Here is an 18,306-nt window from a genome sequence, read left to right as displayed (position 1 = left end):
AGTACTGAACAAAATTGCGCTAATGAAATAATTTAACAGCACATGGGTGCACACTATAACTGAAATATATTAAATTTCTAATTTTTAGACGCACGCCTATTTTCTTATATATTCTGGTCTAGTATTAGTTAATTCAGGAAATGTGAGACCGAAATTTTCAGCAAAATGCAGTGGTGCTCCAGTTATGAGTGACCGCATCAGTTACTCTGACTGATAGTTATTAACTTTTTACCACACGTTTACTAACACACAGGTGCAAGGCGGTTTAAGCTAGCAGAGTTCGCTACCTCGTATATCCGTGGTCTATTACGGTGTTAGTGTGACACGCTTATGAAAAATTTAGATAAACTGTAGTTGCCTTCATTACGTTGGATTGACAATTATGTGCTACGTCGTAGCGCACACATGCGCAGACAGCAAGATAAAAAAAAGTTAGGTCCGTAGTTTGATGATTTGTCCAAATACATGGGTGCTAACCAGTACAACCGCTTCCCCAAAGTACAGCTATAAATACTCTTGCAGCTTTTCGCGAAGCACATGTCACGTAGCAGCTTTGTTCTGCAGGTGTCTTGTGGTTTACATTCGTTCGTGGCTTTATGTTAAAAAGAGACTCCAAGTCATTGTGCCATGATATCCCTTGTAAGCATTACGTACCGATAATTGATCCTTAACGAATATATATAACGAAAAATATACGGTATCTTTTTAGGGGCGAACCTCCTTAGAGTCGAGCCTTGTCCCTCGTCGCGCCGTCGTAGCCACGCTAGTACTGGCCGCTCCCGCTAGAAGCGCAGCTGTGCTCTCTTTCTCTTTCTCTCTTGTTCCCGACGTGCGCGCTCTCTCACTCGAGCCTCATCTTGCGCTATTGTGTATTGGGTATTGAGTATGGGATTTTGGGGGGTATTGTAAAAATGGCGATTTACTGATACAACTCAGCTTTTGCTTTAGTGTGCTTTCAGTCCGGCTTTCAGGCGCAGTTAATCGATACCCACCGTGGAGCATGCTCGCCCTGACCGTGCTGCGCGAATAGGGTGCTCGAACTCTAGTGGAGGTGTACGAGGGTTCTCGAAAAATGATGTTACATCTAACAAAGGCAGTGATTGTACCGTGACAAGAGCCACTCGCCTGCCGTCCCTTACCTTTTGCATATAGAGTTCGGCTTACGCAGTTGTTTCCTCCTCTCTTGTGGCATGCATAACGCATAGCGGCCGGCATTGCCGCCCAGCAGATCGCCGAAGGCGCGGACCAGATGCAAATGGCGATGACCGTCGTGGGCCTCGTGATCTTCGTTCTTGTCATCATCTTCGTCGGCGGTTTCGTCCTCTGGAAGGTCTTCTTTTCCTGTGAGTGCACGGCGCCAACGTCAGTGTTTTTTTCTCTTTTTTTTCAAAGTGCGCCAAGTCAATCAGAAGCGGAGTGGAGAAAAAACGCGAATAATTGCGCAGTGCAGGCGCTAATTGTCAATGGCGAAACACGTTTTTCCAGCCTAAATTGGCTCATTTTGATTCGTCGGGGTGCCCGAACGAAACGTATAAAGGTGTAGTTTCAAATACGAGCAATTTTTTGCATAGTTTCGATTTTGGCTCACTTTGAAGAAAAAAAAAAAAAAGAAAAAACGCTGCTCTCTTCTTCTTCTTTGTGTACACGCAGCGATCTAGGTTCCCAACACATATTATGACACGAGGCGGTTACGATAAGACAACTTTTGAAGCGTCGCAGTGATGTTTCATCTCTGTCACTCTTAACCTCGTTCCATACTGGTTCCAGCAAATAAGTGGAACGCACTTGAAAAAAAAAAGTCCCCCTTGCTAAGTGGTACATATATGTGGAACGAAGGACCTTGAGAGTCGGCTATGCCTTCGGTAGAGCTTCTTGCCACCGTGACTGTTATGTCACGCTCAATATCGGCGTTACACTTAAGTTTCACCGAGCGGAACATCATAATGTCTTTCTGCATATATTCCACCAATTAAGTGAAACGCATTTGCGAAAATGTGCCACTTACTTAGCGCAGTTTATGTGGAACGAGGTCAATAATTTTATTTTTAAAAAGAACCCCACATACCTCGTATTCCTTTCTGGCACTATGTGCACGCTTGATCGCACCGAGGTAGCGCATTGAAAAGCGCAAGAGCGCTGATGAAAGTAATATCTAAAACGTGTGTTGCTTACATGTTGAAGGCATTTCTGATTGAACCTGAAGAAAAGCAGTCGCTCGACCTTGTGTTAGGCGCAACTACATGAAGCCAACAGACAATGAAGACATGACAGTCATACAGGAAATTACCTGTGCCTGTTGTTTGAAATGTAGTAATGATAAGGTAAAAGGAAAGTTCGCAAAAAAAAAAGGCAACTTGCCGCAGATCGTAGCGATGCTCTACCAATGGAGCTACGGTGACAGCTGGCTCTCTCATCCAATTTGCTTTAGGCTTTTCATGGCTTCGTTGTCTGTTGAATTTGTGGAATTCTGATAAGAGCTGTGCAGAAAGTTTGAAAAATTTGTGTAAAGAGTGTTTTAGTGAAACGAGTTGGAAGATATAGACGGCTGGGTAATTACTCGGGGTGCTAGTGTACCATCATGCATGGGGGATTCACTTCCTTCATTGTATTTGACAGTATTTTACACAAGGCATATTTTTTTTTCAAGTGGCTAGATAGGGGCTTTTCGTGTATATTAGACACGAAATAATCAAACTTCTCATATATGCCATTCATGCACGCAGTTCTCGCATGGGGTCAACTTCTGCAAAGTTGAAAAAACTCACTGAATAGTTGAAAATTCCGAATCCGTTCTGTGACTCTACGATTTTAAATACTCTGAAGATGCAAGAAATCCGGTGAAAATAAAATCCAATGACAACTAAATTTCAATGGACGTAATTATTCAGTGCCTTAAGAGGAAGCTGTAGCTCAGGCCGAACTCCGATTTCACCTATTCAAATATATGTAAACCACAGAGATGCTTTACTGAGATACGCTCCGAACTGATTTTAATGAAATTTGATGAATTTGAGAGAAAACGTTAAATTCTAGTGACTTTGGCAAGCGATTTATGAGCTGAATTTTTTTTTCATTCGCCGAAAATTTGTAGTTCTGCACCAAGAATAGACGTCGCAGTTCCGTACACGGCATCCGTTAGAACATCCAAACCGGACAAATTTGATATATTAATAGATATGTTATGTGAATGTGTTACAATATTTACAAGAGTTTTGCAAATGTGCTACTCACGCATTAATGGCGTAGTTAACAGCCGCGTATAACACATCAATTTTGCCCGCTTTAGATGTACGATTAGATGCAATTTACATAATTCTGATGTCATTGTTCATTGCTGAACTAGAGTTGGAAACTTGATAGTTTCGTTTTATGAAAACGTGCGAATTTCAACAATATTTATAAAAACATCGACGGCATCAATCAAGAATCCGCTTCAGCAGTTAAGTATATTTTAACTTTCTCTTTTAAATGCAACAAACCTAATCACATTCGGTGCAGTGATTGCCGAGAAAAACGATTTCTCTTGTTCCATGTATTGAATGCTAAGTCCGCAAGAAATTACACGGGACATTCACGTACAGTGCTCGTAAATTAAAACGCGCCCAGTAAAGGACCCCTTTTACGCGCACTTACAATGTAATCGCTCGATAGTCGATTTCAAAGCACGGAGTAGTTCCAAGTGTATACGTTTTGGAGTCTGAATTAAGCCACTTTTATAAATGCAGGTGAAACTGGAAATGAAAAAAAATGCGTTGGGGGGGGGGGGGTAGTTTCGGAATCGTTCGTGTTTCAATTTATGAGCACAGTTCACGCTGTAGACTTCTAACGATAGTCGGTTTCTGAATTAAGCCACTTTTATAAATGCAGGTGAAACTGGAAATGCAAAAAAAAAAAAAGCGTTGGGTAGTTTCGGAATCGTTCGTGTTTCAATTTATGAGCACAGTTCACGCTGTAGACTTCTAGATAGGCTTGCTTCAAGTAGGCTCAACTTCCAGCTAGACCCGGTCGCATAGTGTCCGTGCAAACAAGTGGCTCTTTGAATTTACCTTTTTTTTTCACTCTTTTTTTTGCCTCTGCCAGCAAACGACGCCGTGGATCAGCCGACGATTGAGGACGCGACGAGTGAGTGCTCCAGCGTTTCATTTCTCCTTCTTCATCTTCTTCCTCTCTTTACAGTAAAGCCTTTATTGCGACAATGGAACATCTCGCAAACGTAAACGTCGCAAGTGCGCAGAACACCATGTATAAGTGCAACGTTTGGAAAATGCTCGCAGCTGCGCGAACGAAAAAATTATAAGCCCGCGCTGAAAATTGGTGGGAATGTGAGGAGTGATGAAGATGATACGTGGTGGGAAAGTTCATGATTGGGAGCGCCAAACGAGACGCTTACTCGCCGCCGTCTCAGATAAGCGATAGCCAAGATAACACACGCTTCGTTAGCTCGAAACACGGTTGATAGCGCTGCAATATGATAGCGCATGAACGCAGTGACGTGTTCTGTTTCTTTTCATATTTCGCGGGTTTTCTTCAAATGCCGGAAAAGAAGCGCTATACGCAGGTGGTAAATTGCTACAAAACAACATCGGTTGTTTCTGAGCCCCCTCTACTACGTAACGAAACGCACTTGGCATCTATAAGGTGAATATTGACACGCTGTTCGAAATTCATCTTTGGTAATGACTGGTTAAGCGGGATATAAAAATACTCTGAGGATCGCCACGGGACGCAAAGAATATGTCTTTGATTTCACCCAGCTGCGGCTTACGGCATTTTTAAGATCCTTGGCTCAAGTTACGTGAAACACACGGTATAAGGTGATACCCAACTTCATGGCAATAAACACAAACGCTCAAAGCATCATACACAAAAAAAAAGAGAAAAAGAAAGGCACTGCAGCTTACATGACGCACATGTAAAACAATGTGTATTTCACTGACAATTGATATTTGGCTGGATTACATAGAGGGCATAGCTATATGCTTCTTTAGGTGAAATGCAAAAACGCCCGTGTGCTTGCGTTGTAGTGCACGTTAAAGAACCCCAGGTGGTCAAAATTAATCCGGAGCCCTCCACTACGGCGTGCCTCATAATCAGAACTGGTTTTGGCACGTAAAACCCCAGAAAGACGAAAGACGATATGCTTCTTTATTGATCTGATAAGACTAAATTGTTTTTGGTGTGTCTTGATCGCAATGCCTTCACGATATGACGGTATTATCAAAGAAATGTGCAAATCCGTCTTCACAGCTCTAGTGTGAATTTGCAATATTTTTTTACTTCGTTTTGTGTTCATGCTTACATTGTTAACGCATCGTCCGGTCTAGCATATGTACGGCAGCATGCGGAATGTATTCTGCGCTGTCTTGATTAGCGCTTCTTAACGTCCCCTCTTTTCGCGCTGTTCTAAGGATGAACCACAAGAATGAGCTAGCCACAAGCCCACAAAAAGCCACAGTAAACCTTCGTTATTACTCGATCATCCGGACAGAAAATGGAGTTCGTTACAAGCGCTATTTCATTAAAGTAGCGAGGCCCTAGAAGAGCCACATCAACCCGCAGTAATATGCAGCCCAACAGTCCGGGGCCCCTGAAAAACATTGGAACCGAGCTGGGCTCATTAGGAAGTGACGTAATATACAGCGATATTCTGACGACGTCCGTCAGCAGCTGCCTCGTCTGTCGCTTACGCACGACGTGACGCAGCCGAAGTACTCGCCACGTGACCTTCGCAGTGCTCTTTGACCGCGCAGGTTGACGCGAAAGAAAGTGTCACCGTGTATGGCTTCACCGAGCTGTCGAGTGCTGATTTCCCGCTTCGCGTTTTGTGCTAAATTGGAACGCACTTTACGCATTGTTTTGTGCTAATGAAACGCGCTGTCTTTGCGAACGCACTGTTTTGTTCTAAAGTGAAACGCACGCACGCACTTGTGTGTGTGTGTGTGTGTGTGTGTGTGTGTGTGTGTGTGTGTGTGTGTGTGTGTGTGAGAGAGAGAGAGGAGATATACAGGGGGGAAAGGGTTCAACGGCCGCCGAAGCTCAAATGGTCGAGCATCACCCCCGTCATGTGGAGGATGCGGGCTTGGCTCCCAATCGCGGCAAGCTGTCTACCACTTTCCTTTCCATTAACATTGCTGCATTAAGGAAATCTCAATTATTTCTCCCATTATTTCGTCAGCTTCATCATTTATTTGCTACATTTGGTTGATACGCGAGGAGGTTTTTTTAATTATAATTCATTTTCCCGTTATTAGTTATTGCTTTTACTTTATGATTGTAGTATGTTTTCTTACCGCTTTTTTTAGCGGAAAATATCAGCGGAGGAGTTCCATTCCACGAAATGCCGGGAGGAAACTTCTGGGATGACAGTGAGTAGCGAACACGCCCGTGTGCAAAAGAGCTGAATCGCTCCATGAAGAATTATTCCATGAAGAATATATTCACAACGTATACGCTTGGTATGTGTGCGTAGTAGATGATAAACATACTATGAGAACGAATCAAGGCCAAACTTTCTCCTAAAATCATGACAAAAAATGGGGGAAAATGACGTTCCGACTCAATTTGTGGCTCCATTGTCACAACGTAGCGGTCCAAGTAAATATATGGCCTAATAGGCATTTTATAGCATGCTTTGCTGCCAATGTATTTAAGTGAGAAAATGTTTTTTGAATTGCACATTCGCAAGGTTGCGCACGGCATCTCTTTGTTTCGCCTTCACTGCACAACACGTCGGTTGGCGTTTTAAACCGGCTCGTTTGACGCGTTCCTTTTTTTTTTTTTTCGTTTTGAAGACAAGGTCTTATTTGGCAACTTCAGATTGATTAGGGCCATGTTCGTGGGGTCCGGTTTTCGGGCCACTTATAAACAGTATAACTGTATATTTAAACGAAATGAAGTAATAAAGCAACTCGCTGTTGCTTTAGTCACGTAGTTGATAATAGTAATTCCATGCTAGAGTTGTGCAAAGAAGCTCCCTGTTTTCTGCCGTTTCCCAGTACCAAGTGTTGGTGATTCCGCTGTCACAGTTGACCGATCGCGTGTCTTGTGTGTGTGTGTATGTGTTGTACGCCATTGTGGTGAACCCACGTGACCATCTTTGTCACGGTTACGAATGTGCCGGTGTTCTGTGGAAATGGCTCACGGAGAATGTAATTCTACGACGCGTTATTCAGTGATTACCTTGCGTAATATTTTTGTTTCTTGCGGCCATATTGTTTCTCAGGCTCCGGAAAGCCTCCAGTCTCCATCGTGTTCGCAGAAGACACCGAAAGCGTCGAAGAAAGTGAGTGCAACGTCTTGGGCGCACGTGTTTCAGGGACACTCGGGACAAAATAATTTTTAAGATCTATATATCAGCCTTCCACAATTAACTAAAAAGAGCTATCATTACTGGAAAGGGAGCCTTGGTAAGCTAGCAAAAGACGCGATAACGGAAGGCAGGTAGCGACACCGTCTTGAAGTTCCCGTACTATCGTGACGTCACACAGGGTGTTTCACTTAACTTGGGCCAAACTTTAAAAATGTGCAAATGGCCACGTAGCTGGACAGAACCAAGGTAATGTTGCTTGCCGTCGCTTGGAGATACTCGGATTATTTTTCTGCATTCCGCCCAATTAGATAATGAGTCTTAATAAATAATCAACTTCTCAAGTATTATAATTAGATGAAAAGTGTCAATGAGAAAATTGTAGAGCACCGCGAGAAATTCCCGATACAGCTTGTGTTTCTGATACCGATAGGAACTCCCGATACCAGGTGTTTCCGAGAAGATTACGAGAAACGTCTCGAAGTACAGATCTCGAGATAAAGTTGCGATTCTTTAGAAACTGGATTAATGCGAACGGTGGATGACAGAGAAGAGGTTAGGTGTTCTAATTTTCTTGCTGATTAGTTAAATACGCTAACTAGTCGAGCCTTTTATCTTTTTTTGATAAAATGCTAACCCCCTTTTTTTTTTCGTGTGTGCCTGTCGCCCCTAACAAAGTGGTGATCGCGCCATTTGTTACCGTTCAAGTTAACATCCTAGCTTGCCTATGATAGGATGTTGTTAATATGTTGCCGAAAAAAAAACATTAAACGAGATTCTGAATAAAAAATAGACTGTGCCGATGTCAGAGTGAAGCCTGGAATCGGCACTCGCACCCGCTTTTCGTGATGATATGGCTTCACACATTTTTACAATTGATCGGGGCTGTTTGATTGCCTATTAATAATAATTAGCGTAGCTTGCACTAGTGACGCAAGGCTAATGAAACAGCGGAGCTGATCGGCACCTAACTGGTCCTGGCCTTACGGGTTATGCTTTTCCGGAATTTATTAAATATTGATCGACTATCAATTAGCTATTGATTGGCTATCGATTCGCTATCGCAAGGTATTGGCCACGTATTTGGGCTAGGCTAAGCACTACCAAGTCATCCCCAGCATTTTCCGGAATTTCGCAAGGCAGCCTGGGAATAGTCAGGACCAGTGTCCACACGGAGGGTGATGGCCTGCCTTGATATAACCAACTATGCATCGTGAATGCGGTCGTGAGTGTGTGGATGTGGATATAGTGGACTCCTTGATTATTGATCGATTATAGATTAGTTATTGATTGGCTATCGTAAGGTATTGGCCACGTATTTGGGCTAGGCCAAGCATTACCAAGTCATCCCCAGCATTTTCCGGAATTTATTGATTATTGATTGATAAGCTATTGATTGGCTATCGATTGGCTATCGCAAGCTGAAGCAAAGCGCAGCTGCGCGCAGTGACGTCATCGCTAGGCGAGTTTTTGCGAATGCTACGCGCGGAAACGAAAAGCTTAAACAGCTCCGCTGTTAAAACGGCAGAAATCCGTCGCCACACAACAAAGGGGAAACTGGACGCGATGCAACCCCCTGTCCAGATCTTTTTGGACACAACACGGACGGAAAGCGTGTTCTGAACATTCTCAACGCGGCAATGACGTCATCACAGCCACGTACGCATTTTGTTCGCGAACTCGAACGCGCGACACTTATCAGGCTTCGTATCACCTGCGTGTGTTATCATTTCTTGGGTTATATTGGTCTTTGTTTTCTTCGTAAGTCACGAGGGCTCGTACCTGAAGGGCCAGGCTATCACGATTGGCCACCAACCAATCGTGATGAGTCTGATGACTTATGCAGTGACAACGACACAGTCGTTGCGTAACTGGGCCTGTTACAGACAGCACTTAATTTTTGTAATCTTTCCCGCAGTGACGTGAGGCTCGGAATTTTGAGCATTTAAAGTATAAAATTACTTAGGCTTTTTCTTTAAGCTATCAAGAAAGTTCATAACTTCGGCCACATATTTAATGGGACGCTATAGAGGATGTGCGAAGTTGTGTTGTGAACTATTTCTTCTGCAATTGAAAAGTGACCACTCTTACAGTGATGTAATTGTTTACGAGTGATCAAAATTGATTAATTCTGAGTGATCGAAACGAGTGATCAAAATTGAGTGATTGATTGATTGATTAAGTGGTTTTACGTGGCAGAATCCCGATATGACGATGATGATGATTTATTGACATGTCCTTTAAAAAGGGGCGGTGACATATAGTCACCTAGCCTGCTCGATTTAATGAGGTATGCTGCACACGTTTTTCATTCTAGCATTTGTACACTGGCCTAGCCAAGCCCGTTTCGCGCGGCACATCAAAAGCCGTGCTGCGCATGAGCAAGGATCAGTGATGTCACAGGGCTTGCGCACCGGAGCCACCGGAGCCGGCACCTCTCGCGCACTCCGCCACCGCCGGTCTGCGCATTCCAGAGGAGTGACGTCGTAGCCGTGGTAGACGCACTGGCGCCGGCGCGCGTTCGCTCGCTGTGCAGTCGCCGTCTGACACTGCGCTGGAGCCGCTGCGCTTCTGACTGGCGTTTGCCAGTGTGGTATAGCCATGGAGAAGGAGAGCGCAAATGCTGCTCAACAGCGCAGAAGAACGGAGAAGCTTGACTCATCGGATCCCGAAGTAGTTGCCTGGCAATTAGCGGTTGAGCGTAGGAGACAACCAGGAAAGCTAAGAATAATCAGCTGAACCTTTGCTAACGCTACGTATATCCTGGCATAGCCGAGCTAAGCCACTGCAACTTTTTTGTATACATCTCCATAATCTTTTCTTTTTTACCTTCCTCAAAACTTCTCTATCTACCTCCTATCACTACCTATGCCTATTCATATCTGGGTAGGTATCACTATCTGCCCCTATACGAATATGAGGCGGGTAGTATGGTGATGAAAGTCTGCATTAATTTTTACCACCTGCCTTTCTTTAACGGCGACCTATATCGAAGTACACGAGTGTGTTCGCATTTGTCCCCATCGAAACGTGGCCGTCGCGACAGGGGTCGAACCCCTGACAGAGAGCTCAGCAGCACAAAGCTACTATATCCAATTGGCTACCGCGCCGTAACACGATTAAATTAATTGTAATCAACAAAGAGCTCATATCAGTGAACAGGGAACGCATTCCAGCGTAAAGGAACAACTTAACGTAGCAAGTTTGGATAACTCTCCTGCCGCAAAAAAAAAAAAAAAAAAAAAAAACGAGCGCATGCACACACGCGCGCGAGTAAATTAGTTGTAATCAACAGAGTGGTATCGGCTGGCATGTTGTGCGAAGAAACGGCGATTTAGAAACAGGGCAATAGTCGATACGAAACACACGAGCGATTCTCTTTTGTTTCTTCCATGTCCTCGTTCGAAAGCGCCGTTTCGTCGTTCCAAGCGAGGTCGGGGGTTTCGATCCTCGGACCACGCGACCGAACTTCTATAAGGGAGGAAAATGCAAAAGCGCTCGTGTACTCGGATTTATGCGCGCGTTAAAGAACCCCACCAGGTAGTCGACATTACTTCGGAGTGGGCTCACTGCAGCGTGCCTCTTATTCATATTGCGGCTTTGGCGCGTATAAAACCGCAGAAATATTTTTTTTCCCGCCCAAGTAGCCCAAGTGCATTGTAATCTGTGACGTCACGTGACGTATGGCGCTGGAGTCGGTGCGAAACTTAGAAAAGGGAAGATGTTATCCGCTTACATAGAGCAGTTGTTTTTGTGCCACATGAGTGAAGATGAAGTTTTCAAGAAGAATCCATTGCCGGCCTAAACCGATTTAGCGCTGATCTTTAAGCGTCCGCTTATTGGGCACTTGCATGCAGTCGCATGACAGTCGGGTGCACATGTTAGTCTACGGTTTTCAGCGGTACACCAACATGTGCTCGAGGAAATTTCATGCTCTTGTTGCGACAATACGAGCCTTAAAAGGGCGGCGGAACTCCAACCCATTGTTCTCCACACGCATGACATGCCTTCAGATGTCCAAGGCGAACCCAGGAACATAAGCGGCTTAGACGATCCGTCAGCAGTCGCGCTGGACTACGTGTAATGGTAAGAGAGCAATTTAATTAATTAATTAATTAATTAATTCATGCGGGTATTACCTCACAGGCTCGAAGATAGCATAGAGTGAGCGGGGGAGAGGGCGGGATGAGCTGCACAAAATACGCCCGGTCGAACGCCTCAACAAAGAACGCCACTACAATGAACGCCACTACCTGTATAACGAAGGATTCCGTATGGCCCGTCCAAAATCCAATGTTACATGTGTGTTGTGCACGCCACTACAGCGAAGACTATCTACAATGAATTCGCCCGTGCAACGGGGGAATTTAAGCATCCCCGAAGGTTCGTTTTACAACGAACGCTCGAAGGCACCGGTACCTACATTGCACTCCGCATTATCTACTGCAGCATCCCATCTCTGCCGCAAAAAACAAAGCTGAAAAAAAAAAACATATATATATATATTTTTTTCAGCTTTGTTATTTGTATATATATATACATTTTTTTTCAGCTTTGTTTTTTGCGGCAGAGATGGGATGCTGCAGTAGATAATGCGGAGTGCAATGTAGGTACCGGTGCCTACGAGCGTTCGTTGTAAAACGAACCTTCGGGGATGCATATATATATATATATATATATATATATATATATATATATATAGTAATGAAGTCGAAGCACAAGCTCGGTAACCCGGGCAAGGGGGTAACCCGGGCAAGGGGGGGAGACGAGAAAGAAGTGAGGGACAACAGGAAGTGGTTAGCATGGTCGCAGGCCGGGGGGCACTATATCGTAAACTAAAAGAAAGATAAGCTTGAATTTGATTTTGTATAAAAGAGAACAGGCGTCAGCATAGCATGCCCGCTGTTATGGCACTTTTCTCACAACAGACCATTTTATGTCTGCGCTTGCAGGTACAGTCGCCGGCGACGTTGACGCCGGCAATTGTGGAGCCGCGCAGCGTTCGGCGTCGCCTTCGCCAATGCGTTCTCTCTCTTTAAAAAAATGCAAATATGTGTTTACATCTAACGTACGTCGTCACCAATTCTTAACGATATTGTTGTAAATAAAGAGAAATGCTAAATGTAGGACTCGGGATTCGAACGCTGAATGTTGAGAGATATTTTATTTTTTCTGATAGTCTGGCTGCTGATATTGACTATGCGTTCAGGGTGTAGCATACATTTAGTTTAGGGGTAGAAGAGCTCATAACAGCAATTGGGTGTAAAACATGTCTCTGTCCAGTGAAGCGGTAAATCGGGCTACTCCGTGCTGTATTCGATCTTCTACCGAACGTATGTTCATATGAAACGGAGGTTGTGAGGGATTAGGCGAACACCTTAAACACTGCCACGTTTAATGTTGTTCTCTGGCGTGTTATATTGCGATACACACGCGAAAATGTTTGTGCACAACCTGGCTCGAGAACTGACGGAGGTGACACGCAAATACTGGGAACGGAGAGAGACCGGATGACCAGCTTTACCGAGATCACCAAATACTTTAAATTGGGAAGGGCCCCATTTCCCCCCGGCACACTCCTCGCTAAGCAGACGGCAAGCGACGGCATGGCGCTTGTTACAAACAGATACATATCCGAACCCGGTGGCCTACTACCGTTACTATCCAGAACTTTACACCGATAGATGCAGATTCTGTCAAGAAAGGGCGGACTTACAACATATGGTTTGGGCTTGTCCCGGGACACACACTCAGAATAAAACGCACCAGACCAGAGAGCAGTAGGAGGCCGCGCTGCTCAGCTCTGCACCGGAAGACCAACTTAAAGCAATCCAACAGGCCGAAGATGCCGCCAGAGCCCAAGGGCTCGAGGCCGTCATCTAGGTAGAGAGGCCTAGGTCTCACAAATCTGCTGTACAAAAGTAAAGTTTATTCCTCCTCCTCCTCTGTACCGCTGTAGCATTGTTTCCATGAACTCAACGCAAGCTGGTTGAGTCAGAAGGCGAGCTGACTCAGCTTGGCTGTTGGCTTGAGCCGACTGCGTAATTACGTTGCCATAGGCGGTTTAGCTAATCAACGCACCCCTTGCAGGTGGTTTGGCCGAACTCGACTAGACGCTTGCGTGGCTCGACCCGCTCGCGCTTCCATGAACCGTTTTGAACTGAAAGGTTTAAGTTAGTGATCACCGTCTTTCTTTTACTACATCGGCGCTAATTGATGATTGTGATGATATACGTGCATATCATCACAATCATCAATTACCGCCGATATAGTAAAGAAAAGTCGACAGTGATCACTTTAGCATACGCTAAAGATGATGAAAGCGATAGACTGCGCGCTCACGAGACATTAATTAAATTCCTTGATTCTGATTCGAATGCGTTGTTACTTCCAATTATTTTCTACCACCAAAGGTCGTGGGTTAGAGTGCCTTAATTAACTCTAGCTTAATTACCTTCGCCCTAATTAACGTCAAAAGTCGAGTATTCGAGTGCCTTAATTACCTCCCTCTTAGTTGACTGTGCCTTAATTAACTTCACCTAGCTTAATTAACACGAAAAGTCATAGGTTCGACACCCGCCAAAGGTCGTGGGTTCGAGTGCCTTAATTAACTGTATCTTATTTAAATGAACCCTAATTAACTTTGACTTTACGCCAAAGGTGGTTGGTTCGACCATCAAAGTGGCCCCGTCTATTTTGGTGCCATAACACCAGACGGCAAATTCTAGGTGCGATCGAGCGCGTTATGCGCTCGGGCTGTCGGCGTCTCCTGTCGTCGTCGTAGTCGTAGTCGTAGTAAAGCAAGCGGCTCGTGCTCGCGCTCGGCACGCGCTCGTGCCACTGCTCCCGCATTCGTCGTCGTCTTCCACGGCTGGCCGCGTTGCCGCTCATCATTCCAGCGTAGAATTTCACTTCTCTTCTGTCGTCGTAATGGGGAGGCCGCGTTTACAGGGTTATGAGCCATTGCTTAAGGCAGTATGAGCCCATTAGCGGTGCATCACGGCATGCTTCGCACGTCCCCAGGTTTCACGTTAGTGGAGCTGCACTTCGCTCAATGGGGCAGTTGACACCTGCGCATAAATTTGCACCTGACGTTCGGAGCACGTGACGCGATTTTTTTCTGAGACTTGAACACATCTTAATATGTAAACACTATCATGCCACACAGCTCAGCTCTTTCTACTGCGTTTTATCACTTTATATCACTTCATATCACTTTATATCATTCCAATCAGTTTTTTCGCTAACGCCGGCCAATGGATTTTTCAGACTTTCGCCTTAATAACCGCATTGCACTCTACTCCTGTAAAGAGTGCACCGCCGTAGATATAGACATGTTGAGGCAAAGCCGCTGTACGGCACACTTTCGGGAAATAGAGCGAGTTCGCTTGCGGGAGGCAAGGGTATATGGAAGGCCGACAAGAAGCGAGCATTAGTTACACAGATAAAATTAACGGTGCGGCCGTAATTTTTCTAAGACGGAAAGGGTCAACCAAGTGTCGACGCTAAAGAAAACAAGGTCAACGCAGATGAGCGTGAAATACGACACGAATAAAATGCAGAATGAGTAAACAATGAACATGAAAAGGAGACAGAATGGAGAGATGTAGTTAGCGATTGATCATCGAATCATGCATGCATGTCGACTACCATGCATGTCGACCTCGTCTTTTTTGGCGTCGACACTTGGTTGACCGTTTTTATTATTATTATTATTATTATTATTATTATTATTATTATTATTATTATTATTATTATTATTATTATTATTATTATTATTATTATTATTATTATTATTATTTTCGCGCACACGTGCAACCAGCGCAACGCACTATGTTTTTTGGTCGCGAGTGCAAGCGGTGCGCTGTGGCCGCTGAACGCAGAAACGTGTCACTCCGCTCGCTCGGTGGCCAGTAAGTCGAGATCTGCGAATGATCCTGCGTAATAAATGCGTCACATTCTGCGACACAAAAGTAGTGGGTTTAACGTTAGATTGAATTACGTGGCACATAGCTATGCCCTTCTGTCATATATGTGACAAACTACTTTTTACAGCAAAGCTGTATATGGACTAGGGCATTCCGTTTGTTAGCGAGCAGAAAGCCCTGCTCCACAAGGCGATCACGTGATCACAAAGCCGAGAGTGAGGGGGCGCGAAAGAACCACAAAGGGAAAGAGAACGCCCGTTTCTTTCGCATCGAAGCGCGGTTTAGCGGCCACCTGCGTCTGAAACCACGTGTCTTGTGACGCAGTTGGCTCGGACGTGGAACCACGAAGGGGAAGAGAACGCTCTCGCATCGAAGTGTGTCCGTGACGTAGTGCCTGTCCGATAAGGGTATAGAGGCTCCATTTTTGGCTCCGATGTTGCGATGCGGCGGCCGCGAGTGGTTCGTACGCCCGAGGAACAGCGAATGTACGAGGAACGACGTCGAGAGCAGCGGGGGGAATTTGACCGTCGACGTCACGCCGCCGGCGCGGCGGTGAAGGCTCATTCACACTAGGCCTACACGACACCGATTTCAGTCTGCCGACTGTTGGCGACAGCGTTTTCCTTTCTTTTAAACCGTTGGTCACAGCGTTTTTCCGTCCTGTAAACTGCTGTCGCCAACAGTCGACAGACCAAAATCGGTGTCGTGTCGGCCTAATGTGAATTAGCCTTGAGAGAACAAGAACGGCGCCCGTGCGGGCTAGGGAATAAGAGCTCTACTACCAACCACCATAGGCAGTTTCGCTGGTCAACCACCTTCGCGGAGTGGAATGGCCGATGATTTTTTGTTCTCTTTTTGCCGCGAATGCAAGCAATGAGAGAAGTTTTTCTAGCCTTCGCAGCGTTGCCTGTTACGATTGAAGTGGAGCGTATGCTTGACGGTTTTGCACAAAAAAAAGAAAAAAAAAAGTAGGCAGATCCAACGCACGTGTTGGTATCTATGCGGAAGCGAAGCCTAAATAAAATGGTTAATTAAATGGTTGGCAACTAACGGCGATGCGTAAAAAATTTGGCGGTGACAGGTGTATGCACAGAAAAGTACGGCAAGTGTAGCGCAGCATTTAGGGACTCTGTACTTCCTGTGCCACAGCGGGACATGCCCATTCTGAAGGATTGGCCCAAAAACGCGAGCGCACCCCACAGTGGCACACATAGAATGGCTATAAATAAAAGAAAATAAATTAAATCGAAGAATTCGTGAGATATATTTAACCATTCCATTAAAAGATCGGTGTGCTATATGGATGTTCCGTCAGCTGGCATTATATCTTCATGTTTTACGTAGGGATCGTACTTTGTCAGACGTGCCCACGCTAGAGGATTGGTCAAGAACCCCGTGGTACATACTGAGTGGTTAATCAAACAATATAGTAAGCAAATCAGAGTATCAAGTAAATATAATTCACCATTACAATAACAGATCGGTGTGCTTTAGAGGCGCTTGTGAGTCACCCGTCGAGATGGTGTATTGGCTACGACGTTGTGTTGCTAAGCCAAAGGTCGTGGGATCGAATCCCGGCCATAGCGGCCGCATTCGAATGGGGGCGAAATGCAAAAAGCACCCATGCACCGCGCATTGGGTGCATGGTCACCGGGTGGTCGAAATTAATCCGGAGCACCCCGCTACGGCGTGCATAATAATCATATCGTGGTTTTGGCACGTAAACCCCAGAATTTCTTTTTTATCTCGACTGGTTAATGCTTCCATCCGCTTCGATCGTATCAATCTCTTCCCTGCTTTTTTTCCCACCAATACTCTAAACGTGTCTTGCTTATCTCGACTGCTGATTGGTTGATGCTTCCATCCACTTTAAACCCAAGCGCCTCTGGAAAGCAGACGTTACCTACGCGTCTCACTGGGTGAATCCCTTCGCATTCCATTAGGATGGGCCGAGTGGTCTCCGGATTTTCGCTGAAGCACATGTATGCCCCATCTTGTTGCGAATGCTTGCTTCTGTATGTTTTTGTCCTTAGGAAACTAGCTCGGGTCTCAAACAACAAGGCACTGCCCTTTGTGTTATCGTACAGATTTTTCCACTCCTAATTTCTTTCTACCCATTCTTGTACATCTCCGTGGTGCTGAAAAAAAAATCTGTTGCAGCGCCATCTGTACGAGTGCGCAGAAAGTAGCTAGCGGCCGTCATTGTGCGTGAGCAGTCTTGTGCGCTTGACGCGTGTGATCTTTAGCGTGGCTTGTTGAATCGACGTTTGCGGTGAACATGATCCAGTTTCGTGCTCTTGCCTGGCGACTGTGATCTGGCGCCATGCCAGTAATTTGCTGTGTGCCACTGCGCGCGCTGTTTGGTGTGTTTCTCGAGTCCGGACAAAATAATGTGAGTGCTTTCCTGCTGTTTCGCACTTCCATTGTGTTCTTGCATCAGTAGGTATACTGGCTTGCTTATATCGCTAGACGTGTAACTGATTCATCTACAAGCCATCTAGCTACGGCTTCACCATGAAAATAATAGGTAATACCCTTAAACCTGAACCGACTTGCGGTTTACGGTTGTTGGTTTGTGGGATGCGGCAGGATATTCACCGGGCGCTACCCCATCGTTCTGACCACTTGCCACACTAAGCGCGGGGATATGTCGTTGTGCCATACCGCGAAAGAAACGTTTTTGTGATCGTGCTGCGCGTGTAAGACGTTACATTGGCGGAAACCGTTTGTGGATTGGCACAGCTCCTCAAATGTTTCTGCTGTAGAAACTTGGTCTTCGCCGTTATGTTGGTGGCGAAACGCGTCTGCTTCGCCTTGTTCGTAGGCCCGTCCTTTTTGCCGTGCGATGTGGTCAAGCAAGAAAGCTAAACGTGTGGGGACCGACAATTGGTCAGACTTTCCCTTGCATTTCGACTGACGGGCGGATTAACTGTGTGGGCTATCGGCGTCAAATGAAACGCGAACTGCGGAGCGGCGTGGCCGAGGTTATGCCTCGTCATTGACAGGCTCGCGTGTCCGGTTTGACCGCACTGTGCTATCATGCTCCCCATGCACTGCGATATCCGAAGGTGC

At 45.4% G+C, this 18,306-nt stretch overlaps 1 protein-coding gene across 1 annotated transcript; it reads left to right on the top strand.

Moving 5' to 3' along the window:
* Positions 1-1,236: 1,236 nt before the first annotated feature.
* Positions 1,237-12,693, top strand: LOC119433162 (uncharacterized). Its single transcript, XM_049659037.1, has 6 exons — positions 1,237-1,343; positions 4,081-4,122; positions 6,303-6,365; positions 7,223-7,282; positions 11,320-11,392; positions 12,259-12,693. The coding sequence occupies exons 1-5, from the start codon at positions 1,250-1,252 to the stop codon at positions 11,388-11,390; spliced, it is 330 nt and encodes a 109-aa protein (XP_049514994.1). The 5' UTR covers positions 1,237-1,249; the 3' UTR covers positions 11,391-11,392; positions 12,259-12,693.
* Positions 12,694-18,306: the final 5,613 nt, after the last annotated feature.

This window comes from Dermacentor silvarum, chromosome 11 (assembly GCF_013339745.2).
Source record: "Dermacentor silvarum isolate Dsil-2018 chromosome 11, BIME_Dsil_1.4, whole genome shotgun sequence".
NCBI lineage: Eukaryota > Metazoa > Arthropoda > Arachnida > Ixodida > Ixodidae > Dermacentor > Dermacentor silvarum.
The sequence above is the reverse complement of the archived record's forward strand: the minus strand, read 5'-3'. Positions and strand labels throughout refer to the sequence as shown.

Excerpts from the sequence above, each read along its gene's own strand:
- LOC119433162 (XM_049659037.1), top strand. The coding sequence starts at position 1,250 with ATGCAAATGGCGATGACCGTCGTGGGCCTCGTGATCTTCGTTCTTGTC. Across the intron at positions 4,123-6,302 it reads GACGATTGAGGACGCGACGA|CGGAAAATATCAGCGGAGGA; the intron begins GTGAGTGCTCCA and ends CGCTTTTTTTAG. Across the intron at positions 6,366-7,222 it reads AGGAAACTTCTGGGATGACA|GCTCCGGAAAGCCTCCAGTC; the intron begins GTGAGTAGCGAA and ends ATTGTTTCTCAG.